This window comes from Gasterosteus aculeatus, chromosome 1 (assembly GCF_964276395.1).
Source record: "Gasterosteus aculeatus chromosome 1, fGasAcu3.hap1.1, whole genome shotgun sequence".
Classification (NCBI taxonomy): Eukaryota; Metazoa; Chordata; class Actinopteri; order Perciformes; family Gasterosteidae; genus Gasterosteus; species Gasterosteus aculeatus.
The window spans coordinates 20,868,663-20,880,812 of record NC_135688.1 but is presented as its reverse complement, the minus strand read 5'-3'; the positions used below and the strand labels follow the sequence as shown (position 1 = coordinate 20,880,812).

The following is a 12,150-nucleotide window of genomic DNA, read 5'->3' as shown; positions in this document are numbered from 1 at the left end:
GTAGACTGAAGACCTTTAAATTAATATCCTCTAATTAGTGGCGTTACGTTATTGATAACACACTCAAATTTATTTTAATGACAGGTGGTTGAAGCAGTGTTGCCAACTTAGCAACTATATTGCTAGATTTAGAACTTTTCCTCCTTTGATAACGCTTATAGTTAGGGCTGGCTCAGGTTAGCCTGGACAATCTCTTAGATAAGCAGCTATATGGGCCTAAACCTAGGCTCCTCCCTCTCCCTCTCTCTTCTTCTTTTATAATTCACACATCATTAAATCACATCTTCCACAGGGAATTTGTGCTTTCTCGCCTCACCCCGGATAGCCAAAATGACTTGGCCCAGATCCGGCTTGAGCCATAATCTTAAAAAAACTGGGCCTGCATCGGCCCGACCCCGGCACTACAAAAGAAAGGCGTTGGCCCGCATCTGGTTGCCAACTCGGCTGAGACTCGTAACGAATGACGCCCCAGAATCGGACCGAATACACTGTCCCAATTCCGGTATATAACCAGGGCCAGCATGCGCCACAAACGAAAAACGACTTGTTTCGGGTCCGGTTGCCATCTCGGCGGGGTCCGATTGGCGACTAGGCTGAGACTCTGTATGAATGGCGCTCCAGAATTAGGTTAAACATATTCTTCAAAACATACTTCTTTTACTTACAAAAATTCCAATTTCCCTGAAAATGGCCCTCCGCTCATCCTCCTGGGTGACTTCAACATCCAGACAGTCCTAACCAAATTCTTACCCTAGTAACCTCTGCCCGTCCGACCACTTGCCCTCTTGACCCCATTCCATCACATGTTCTACAGTGCATCGCTCCTGACCTTCTTCCTTTTCTCACCTGTCTCATCAACAATACTCAGTTATCTGGCTGTTTTCCCAATTCTCTGAAGGAGGCAAGAGTTAACCCACTCCTGAAGAAACCTACCCTCAACCCTTCTGAAGAAAACAACTACAGACCGGCTCTCTTCTTCCCTTTTTGTCCAAAACTCTTGAACGTGCGATCTTTAACCAACTCTCCACTGTAACAACCTCCTTGACCCCCACCAATCAGGTCTTCAAGGCAGGCCATTCCACAGGGACTGCTCTTCTTGCGGTCTCAGAACAACTCCACACTGCTAGAGTCGCCTCTCTTTCCTCTGTCCTCATCCGTCAAATCATATTTTTTGCAGAGTGTGGTATATTGGATCGAGCACTCTGTGCTCAATTGTGTTTGACTGTCACTACGACGGAGTTCTGTGATTGTTCATGCCTGACAGGGGCGTGATTCGAGCGCCAGTAAATTACAGTAAATGTACTGCATCCTCGTCTCCGTGCATTTGTATCGATTACGATAACCCACGTATGGTACATGACTATAACAGTGATTATACATGTAGCATAAAGCCACAACATGGTGTCAGAAGACGGAGTCACGGAATAATTCGAGGACGGTATTTTAAAAGTTAGCTAAAAAAAAAGTGCTAGCACGTGCGAACATGGAGCAGTTCAAGCCGCCACCACCGTTGATACTTACCGGGAATATAGCTGAAAACTGGAGAAGATGGGAACAACGTTTCCAGCTGTATATGACCGCTTCAGGTGCGTTGGATAAGGAAGAGACGGTTAAAATAGCCATTCTGTTCCATACTGTCGGCGAGGAGGCGCTAGAAGTGTATAACACGATCACCATCATCCCAGAAGGAGATGAAGAAACAATGGAGGATGTTCTCCAAGCCTTCACGGACTACTGCAGCCCTCGAAAGAACGTGGTTTTCGAACGCCATCAATTCTGGTCACACGTGATGTCAGCAGGAATATCGGTGGACAGATTCGTCACAGAGCTACGCCTGAAGAGCAAAGACTGAGTTTGGCAGAAATGAAGATGACATGATTAGGGATAAATTAGCGTTTAGCATAAACGATATTCGCCTGATGGAGAGGCTGTTGCGTGATAATGCGCTCACTTTGCGCGGAGCCATGGAAACGTGCAGATCAGCAGAGCTCGCTAAGTCCCAAATACAAGCAATGCAGACGTCACAGGTTGTCCAAGACACCTCAGTAGATGCTTTAAGGAAAGCAAAAGGGAAAACGTGCACGGGCAGCTGGAACAAGAGCAAAACCAGCAGCAAGAGGCACGTAACGACTGTCTTCCATAAATGTGGAAACAAGCATTAGCCCCATCAGTGCCCAGCTTATGGTGCAGTGGGCCATAAATGTGGTAAGAACCACCATTTTTCTAAGGTATGTTGAGCTAGCACTGAGAAAAGCAGCAGCTACTAGACAAAGACAAATACTTTGGAGAGTGAAGTTGACTCCTTATACATAGGCATGGTTGGAAAGTGCGAAAGGAAAACAGCTCACCAAGCTAACGGCACTGTATGGCATGAAACAGCCACAGTCAGAGGCGTAGCAATTAACTTCAAGCTGGACACAGGCGCCGATGCAAATGTGCTTACCATGCACATGTTCTGGAAGTTACCAGGTCCCATTCAGCTACGGCCCACAGAGACTGTACTAATTGCATTTGGTGGAGCCCGCCTGCCCACAGATGGTGTTGAATCTCTAGAATGCAGGACGACCAAACATAAAGCTATGCTGGACTTTCATGTGTCAAGCCGAGCCGACAAGCCGATTCTGGGTGGAGATGCATGTGAGGAGCTGCAGCTGGTGAGAAGAGTTGAGGCACTCACAGCAAGATCCCCGCAACCAGGAAAAGCTCCAGCTACCAAAGAGGAGATGCTACAGAGGTATGCAGAGGTCTTCACAGGATTGGGCGAGTCCCCGGTGTTCATCACATACACATTGACCCCAGCGTCACGCCTGTGATTCATGCATGCCGAAATGTGCCCCTCTCCATCATGGATTCACTGAGAGAGACACTCAAAGACTTACAGAACAGAAAAGTGATGTCACAAAGAAAAAGAACGGTGCGCTAAGAATGTGTTTGGATCCTTGCAACCTGAATTAGGCAGTTAAGCGTCAGCACTATTCCATTCCTACACCGCAAGACTGCTGGGAATGACAAAATTCCTCGCACAGTACATACCGAATTAAGCCTCACTCACAGCACCCCTCAGACAGCTGCTTAAGAAAGATGTAGCTTGGCAGTGGTGCCCACACCACGACTCAGCACTACAGACACTGAAGTCCACCCTCACATAAGCCCCAGGGCTGAGGTACTACGATCACAAACAGCCGCTGAATCCTCAAAAGACGGACTGGGAGCCTGTCTGCTGCAGGATGGCCGCCCAGTGTGCTATGCCTCACGAGCACTCACCGACACAGAAAAGAGGTACGCGCAGATAGAGAAAGAGTTGCTGGCCATAGTGTTTGCCGCTAAGAGATTCCACCAGTATGTCTATGGAAGACCAGTAACTGTGCAGTCCGATCACAAGCCTCTGGAGGTCATCATGCGCAAGCCGCCGAGCAAAGCACCTGCACGGCTGCAAGGAATGCTTCTACAACTGCAGAGGTATGATCTGCACATAACATACACACCAGGCAAGCACATGCACATCGCCGACACACTCTCACGTGCCACTGCAAGCAGAGAAGGTGAAAACATCAAAGAGAACCCCTGTGACGAGAGAGTTGTGTATGCCTTGGAGGCCACTGATTCCTTGAGCGAGGAAACACTCAACCAACTGAAAAAGGCAACGGCAGCAGATAGCGTGTTACAAGCTGTGTGTGAGAAACACAAGAATGCTGGCCCACGAAAAAGAAGAGTGTGGACAGGAAGCTACACGGCTACTGATCTGTCAAGGACAATATAAGCATTGAGAATGACATCGTCATGGTCGGAGACAAAATCATCATACCCCAGAGCTTCAGGAGTATGATTCTGGAGAAGCGGCATTTTGCTCACCAAGGAGTGCAGCGCACAAAAGCCAAAGCAAGAAAATCCCTCTACTGGCCTGGCATGGCACGAGACATCGAGGCAATGGTGGAGAAGTACATGGAGTGCCAGCAGCTACAGCCCAAACATCAGGCTGAGCCACTCATACCACATCAGATTCTAGAACTGCCATGGATGAAAGTCGGAGCCGACATCTTCGAGCTACATGGTCAGTCATATCTGTTGTTAGTCGATTACCTGACCAAATATCCTGAAGTGACCTGCCACCACAGAACCCTCCTCCTGTGACTACGAGCGGTACACCCACATGCTACACGAGGAGTGGCAGAGTGGTCAGACGCCCTGCCAGATTCAATGACTGATCTCTCATTCAAATGTGTTTAAAAAAACAAAACAAAAGGGAAGAGAATGAGGAGTGTTTAAGCTGAAATGTTTCAAGAGTGTTGGTTAATGAGGGCGACATCTGATTGGCTATAGACAGGTCCATGTTGAAAAATTTGTGGATCTGCGACGTCAGCCGGGTCTCAAAAAACCCACACACAAATGTGAAGCGATCCGCAAGTAAATGCAGTGTGATCCGAAAATATGATTCGTAATCCGCAAATAAATGCAGTGTGATCCGCAAATATAAATCGTAATTTATTAATTTGTGCATTGAAATGTATTTGCAAATCGTTTTGTGTGCATTTGTAAATTTAATACATTTGTGAATTGTTCCGTGTGCATTTGAGAGTCGCCTGTAAGCATTTGCAATTATTGAGACTGATCTGATCTGACATAAAAAAAGCTCCTATATCATTGGGTCCAAGAACCCTGTTATTCTCTAAAAAAGAAGTGACTGGTATGCAGGTTTAGATTCTGCACATGGTTTATTGTTTCAGACAGAATTGAGATAAATCACAACTTGTAATAAATTAACAAAATAAATCCAGGCAGTTTCAAAATAAATTCAATTACGATAACAAAAGAACGTTGTTTGGTGAAGGTGTAGATAGTGCCATGCAAGCAGACTGCAGCTCTGTGAACAACAGCTAAAATTATAAGTCACACATGTTCTGAATTTAGAATTCAGCAAAGAAAAAGCACTTCTGAGTAGGAAGGTTTCTACCCCCGAATGAATAGTTACATCACTCATGTGTAAACACAATTGTTCAAACACCTGTGTCTGAGTTTTAGGACGTAAAGCACCCCCTGAACTGAACTGAAAACTTCTCTCCCACAGCCTTTTGCAGCTGAGATTTTTTTAAACAATTGTTATGGAGCTATGTTCCCTGTGTGACACACCTGTTCCAGTAGCAGAGTCCTCTGGTTCTTTTTTGCCAGTTGATAGGCAGTGAAGGAGCCCTGGACTCCGGCCCCGATCACTATGCAGTCATAGTCCACGTTGGTCGACATCTTCCCTACATTTAGCTCTGAGTCACAGCATGCACATTCATAAGCTCACTCTCAATATGCGGGAACGCCCATTTCGTGTGAAGGGGAGTTGCAGAAACTCAGGGTTTGTGCACTGGGTAATTCCTGCTTGGTGCTAAGAATACATGCTACAGAAGGAGCTTGATCATTGTAAAGCCGCGAGATTATACGAGGTTTGGGACACTGCTAAGGTCAAGGTCTGTGCTAGTGTGAGAGGAAATGGAACTGGTAAAGGAGCATGACAAGAAAATAGTCCCTGACAATCTTTCAATAGGGAAAATAACACAGATGCAATTATCTGAAGTCCAACTCTAAAGAAAAAAAAAAAGAAGGGTCAGAAATCATTCCATGTGGGCTTTGGGCCTGTTCCTCTATGTTTTTACTTGTTTGACTTACGGAGTAAAGTTACTCAAATATTACCCCATGTAGAGTACACAAAGGGTTGGTAGGCAAGGAAATTCAATATATATATGTAGGGAGTGAGACCGATGAGTAGCTCTTACATTTTGCAAATACACAGTCATACTGTATGCAGGCCTGTAGGTCCGGTGCTGACACAGCAAATTGGGAGCCGGTTCATCCAGTTACAACTAGCCACTTCCAGCATTGCTGCAATTCTGTTTTTCAACAGATAAAAGTGCCCCTGTTACACTTATGTAACCATGAATAGTCAAGTCAGTCCAGAGGTCGCCTTTCTGCAACCTCAGTAACACACCTGCACAGGACAGGTACACGATCCTGTCCAACTGCTTTTGTAAATAATAAACATGCAATTACAACAATAGTATGCAAGCCACATGTGTGATCTTTCTTAACTTTCCATATCCTCCAACGGTACAGAAGAGAGGGCAAAGTCACTTTTGTTTTACAACATAGTTAATAATAAGCTTATGATGAGCTAAATGACTGAATCAGAGATCTCTACCCAGTACCAGTTCATGCTTCTGTCCCTCTTGGTTGAATACACTTGTTGTAAGTTGATTTAGATAAAAGCGTCAGCTTGTTCTAATGTTATGGTTTGTGAATTGCTCTTTTGTGTTGATTTCAGGAAAACGTTCAGGGGTGTGAGTTGGGTGAGGGTTCATACAAACCACTGTGTCCAATAGGATTATTTCAGTGTAAAACACTGTTCTTCTGACAGAACACACTGCTGAACAGGGTCGCTACAATATATGAATATAATTTAATATAATGCATTAAGGGTCTCAGGCATGTGTTGGTTTCAAATGGATTTATTTATCTTTAGTCAGCACCAGTGGAGGCTAGTGGATTTTTTTTTGGTAGGGCCAGCCAATCCGTTTCAGAAAACATCCCAGTAGGATTTAATGCAAAAAAAGGGTACCAAATACGGGTACCATTTCTTTGCAGTTAAATATTTAACATACATTTATTTAACATGTATACCAATAGTTTAACATTATAAGAACATCTTATTCAAACAATTCAGCATCTATGAATATATATATATATATATATATATATAATTCGAGCGCATTTTGTATTAAGCGCCTTTTTTCATGTTGTTGTTGAACTGCCTGAAATAGGTCCATGCACGTTAAACTGCAGGACAGAATACTCTTGTTGCAAATAAACTTTGTCATATTGCTTTGATTTAAGTCTCCAGTATAGTCCTTGTTTTGCTCACACGACACTACCCAGAACCTATTTTATCTCCCAATAAGTTGATTTATCTAGGATTCTGAAATACCGAAGATAATTTAGACTACGCTAAAAGCGGACCTCTATGTCAGACGTCCCTGTCCCGCCCTGTTTGTTTTGAGGTGTGGAGTGAGTGCGTGCCGTGTCCGAACTTTTACAGTTCGGTAAAGTTGGCAAGATATTAACAGATTCTGACTTCCCGGTTCGTTCAATAGCTCATCAGCGAGACGTTGTTAAAACACCAACCCCACCTCTCTGTGACCATAGTGACGTCAACAACCAGTTGCAAGGAGCCCGCGCATGCGCATGTCTTAATTCATAATTTCGACATTCTAACCCTTTTTTTCAGTAGCGGAAATGGGCTTCCATAGGAAAACACATATTTCTCTTACCTTATCGAAGGACGTTTTGTAGTCCTGCAGAAGGTGTTCAGCTTCACAAAGCAGCTTAGTAAATACAACGGGCAAAATAAAGGATGATTTGGTGACGTCATTTAGTCACGTGACATGAAAACCTCTGGTTTAAAATAAAAAATACCCTTTAAGTAGGGGTGTAACGATTCATTTGAACAACGATTCGATTCGAATCACGATTCATGGTTGCCGATTCGATTCATGGACGATCTGGGTTGATTTAGAACGATTCGATTCAGTGACTTGAAATCGATTCTGTAACTTTACTGGACAGTGCAGGCAAAGTTTCTGAGATCACTGTTGTTTCTTGTAAGGAAATCAGGTTTAAATTAATTATGGATATTATAAACAAGCAAACAACAATTTATGGCAAATGTATTAACCTTTTATTTGAATCAAGTGCCATTTTCAATGCAAACATTACACAATAATTACACAATGTTTGGCTCAATTCACAGAACCCCGGATTTTCAACCACATTGTAGGGTCGCATGTCTTTACAGATAAACTTTTGTTTTGGCAATTGTTACTGTGATGTTGAGTTTTGTGCTGGCGAGGCCTGAGGTGTCTGCAGAGCTGGAGTTACCTGCTGCTGCTGCTGCAGCGGTAACGCTGCTAGAGGTCCTGACTGTCGGCGTTGTTTAATCCCACGGCGCCTTAATAGATGGCCGGAAAGATTCGTCGTGTTTCCATGGTTTTTTATTTGGCTTCTACATATTCTACAAACAGCGAGCGACTTATTTAGAACACCTCCGTGTTTGCAAAAGCCAAAATGTTTCCACAAGCTGGATCGATAAGTTGGTTTGTAAATGTCTTGCTCGCAGTCGTCTCCTCCACGCTGTGTTTTGTTGTTGTTCTAGTGTAGTTTCGCGCGGCTGCCGCTGCGTACTGATGACGTCACAGACAGGCAGACTGAATCGATGCCTGCATGGACGCATCCATGCCGTTTTTGTACTAAAATCCAATCGATTATGTACCATTTCAATCGATTTGTAATCTGTATATGTCGTCCGGAATGCCGATTTGCGGAGCACAGATCGATTTAGTTGGATTGCAGGAATATGAATCGATTAATCGATTCAGTGAATGAATCGTTACACCCCTACCTTTAAGTAAAAGTATTTCTGTTCATTTACTCTGAGGGGCGTATGTTTTAGTTTCAGGCATACTGAAAAACCCTAGTGTAAACCAAAAATTACAATTGTCACTTGGACTTAAGTACAAATTCACTTAAAGTCAATGATACAAAGCTTTACTTTTTTCAGTGCAGATATAGTAGATGATCTGAGAAGATCAATTTCAAAGTATTTCATTCAGATTCATTTTCCAAACAGAGTTTTGAGTTGTGCAAAAATGATTGAGAAACAAGGCATTTACAACCCAAACCTAATGCTTTATGAGTTGCTCATAATGAATAGCATTTCTCATAGTTCAGCAAAAATGAATTTACTGATATGTAAATGGAAGTGATTATCACTTAAATTCTGTAATAGATTCTGTATATAGAGTCTTGACATGTTAATGCATTCTGGCCAGATTTCTCTACGATTATTTGGTCGGAAAATTCAAACCAGTGACATTAGCAAAACAGACAGCACTCAGAACTACCTGACATTTACTGCTGGCTATGTATTCTCAGTCATTGTCAAGTTGCCGGAGTCTTCCTACTTTGTTGCACTTTTCCTCAACTTGAAAGAGGGATTGAATGTTCTACTTGGAGATTTAAGTTACTGGATTCCACTCAAATTGCTGACCGATTGAATGCCAGAGTCCCAGGCAGTAGCTACGTTTCACTTCTTTTCTTTTTATTTCAGGTTAGCAGGATTTGGTCACTTCATGATTATCTCAGGTAATTAATTAGGCAATCAGCCAGGCAATCAGGTAAAAAACCTTTAAAACACAAACAGAAACATAGAACACACTCACTGTAAACTCAATAGAGAATCCTTCCCAAGACTCTGGAGTGGCTTCATCACGATGCGCACAGCAGCTTCTGCAGCACCATTTCTGTGTGGGGAATCAGCAGTATGGATCTTCCAAGCCCACACGGTTCCATTCCTTGCAGCAGTCTCCTCCAAGGCAGCTTTGTTCTGGCTGTCCACGAACCTGTACAGTTCTTCTAGGACTGGCTTTGCGCCTATGAAGTTGGTACCTGGGTCTGACCCAACTTTTCTAGGATGCCCTAGGATTGGTGTAAACCTTTGGTAGGCCATCAGGAACACTTCTGTGGAAGAGCTTGCCAGTTCGGTGTGGATGGCTCGACTTCACTTCCTGGCGCCAAGGACGGTCTGGCTGTCAACAAAATGGAACCACTTCTCAACTTTGATTTGGCTGTGCCTCTCGAAGTACCTCTTCAGCCGGGACGCAAACACTGCTCCACATACCTCAGCTTTCACAGCATCACCCTTCTGGTCCAAAGGAGTCAGTTTGGCTTTGGACTCCACCAGCCTGATGATCGGGCTTTGGTTAGAGCTCCACCTCAGGTACATCACCGCTCCATAGGCATGCTCGCTCCCATCTCAGATTGTAATTGCCCATGGCTCGCCGGTGTAGCATGAAGGAGTTAGAGCCCTGGTGAATTTGACGTTGCCGAGCTGGATATATTGTTCAAAAAGCTCAATTGCATCTTCCCTGAGCCCCTCGTGTCTTTAACTGGGCAACGCTTTTGGCTTCTTGGAAAGCTCGGCACACCAGGATGGCTCCTTTCTCCTTTGCAGGCGTCACCAGGCCGCTGGGATCATACAACCCAGCCACCTGACTGAGCAACTCCCTTCTTGTCAGGGGATTGGGAGTCTGAGGCCTAACCTGTTCCTGCAGGAGGTTCTGACCAAGTCGCATCTTCTTCTTTCTCTATGAGAAATTTATGGAAGTCATGACATGAAGCCTGTCTTCCTCAACAATGTAGCCAAGGCCAATTGCCTTGTTTTCCTCATCACCCATTTGATTTGGGAGGACCAAGGTTCCCTCTTTGACTCTTGCTCTGTCACCTGGCTCGTCATGAGACTCCTACCTCCCACTTTGCCCAGAGAACAGCCACGGCTTGAGCTGAAATCCTCCAGCCTTCAGGATGTCCTCCACATTTGCAGTGATGGCTCTCAGGCGGCCAAGGTCATTTTGCGATGTCAGAACATCATCGACATAGCTGTCCTGCTGGAGTACCCGGCGCTCCTCCTCAAGGTGCATGAACTGAGGGAGGTTGGAGGTCTCTCGCATTGCAAGTTGTGCGATGCATCCTGCTGGCTTGTCTCCGATGTTCACGCTGGTGATAGCATATTCTCCCAGTTCTTCATCCTCAGAGTCTCGCCACAGGAATCTGTGGAGGTGCACTCCATGGTCCTCAAGCTAGACAGAGTTATACATCTTTTTGATGTCACCCAAAGCAGCGTACACCCCACCTCGAAACTTCAGGAGGACTGCGCGAATCGGGTTGAGGACGTCTGGACCCTTCATCAGCATGTCATTTAGGCTCACACCTCTGAATTTCTGGCTGCTGTTCCAGACAAGCCTCACTGGTGTCGTGATTGAGTGTGGATTCGGAGCGATGAGGTGACTGACGTACTTAATTAATCACACCTTCGGAGAGCTTGATTGCATCCCCTCTAGTAACCATATCATGGACCTGGGCGGCATAGGCAGCTTTCCATTTAGGCTCCTTGGCAAGATGTTTTTCTGTTCTGAAGAATGTGGCCTCAACAGCTCCCCTGTTTTTCGGAAGTGAAGCTGGATCTTCCATCCAGGGGTACTTGGCATGCCTTGCTGTGGCAGTCACCTGTGAGTCCGTCTCTCACTACCTCGAGTTCCCGTTCCTCAGCAAGGCTCATCTCTTTGCCACCTGGCTGGCAGTTTCCACATCGACAGCCCCCACACCTAGGATCGCAGGCAGCGTCAATACTGTCCCATCTCCATCAGGAAGTGTCGGCCGGTTGTGTAGGTGATTGATTCCTGGATGTTGTGGCAGATACGACTGTCTGCTGGCTGCTGCTTTGGGATCCTGGAGAGGATTTCCTCATACTTAATGGCGCCGGTCCTCATTGACTTGGCAAAGTGAATGTTGGATGTGTGGGCTGACAAGGCCATGTTCTCAAACAGGTCCGGTTGAGTGCCTCCAACGGTCTTCCCCAGCGGTCCGCCCCACAGTACGAGGTCTCCAACAACTCAAATTCGCTGAGGTCATGTTTAAATATCCAGTAGCTCTTGTAAATATTTATGACGACTGCCAACAGTACAAAGGTATGCTGGGAAACCTCCAATGAATAACGGCCTCATTGATAATGAACAGCTCTTCTCTCACTGCCTCAGTTTCAGGAGTTTTTGCAAGAAGTGGGTTAATGCACAGTTCCAGTGGCTTGGGCATCTGAAGAATGGTCTCTCCACTGCCTCTGCTCTGGTAATGTCTCCTGTCCACGAATTGCTTGAGGATTAGCGGCTACATTCTTCCACTGTGGCACCCATTGGTGCCAACTTTAATTGCTGCTCTTTACTCGTCAGAGGAATTTGGGTTCACTGAGGGTCAGTAACTTTTTAATGGTCTCTGCCTTGTTGGAGAATGAACATCATGCAACCCGCATTGAAGCCAAGGACCGTTCAGAGGACACGTTAGTCCTCACAACAGAATTAACTCCTTACGGAAAGGGTAGGGCCTTATAGCATAGGATAATAATAATACATTTAATTTGTAATGCACTTTATATTTAAGCAAATCCCAAAGTGCTACATGATAAAACAGGTAAGTGCTAACTATAAAAACACACACTTTTGAAAAAAAAGAAAAAAAGAAAAAGGACACGAGTTCACTCAAAAGCTCTCCTAAAAAGGTGGATTT

At 44.9% G+C, this 12,150-nt stretch overlaps 1 protein-coding gene across 4 annotated transcripts in view; it reads right to left on the bottom strand.

Annotated features, from left to right (window-relative positions):
* pipox (pipecolic acid oxidase) overlaps positions 1 to 8,212 on the bottom strand; it is a 28,660-nt gene extending 20,448 nt beyond the window's left edge. Inside the window, exon 1 of one of the 4 annotated variants that reach the window (XR_013467078.1) lies at positions 1,522 to 4,100. Coding sequence is in view for 2 of the 4 variants with exons in the window: in XM_040194362.2 (XP_040050296.2) it covers positions 1,522 to 1,680 (159 nt within the window). In the remaining 2 variants the exon portion in view is untranslated. Of the gene's footprint in view, positions 1 to 1,521; positions 4,106 to 5,127; positions 5,395 to 7,914 lie in introns of those variants that run through there. The other 3 variants (XM_078098821.1, XM_040194377.2, XM_040194362.2) reach the window with 3 other exon arrangements.
* Between the last annotated feature and the right edge of the window lie 3,938 nt (positions 8,213 to 12,150).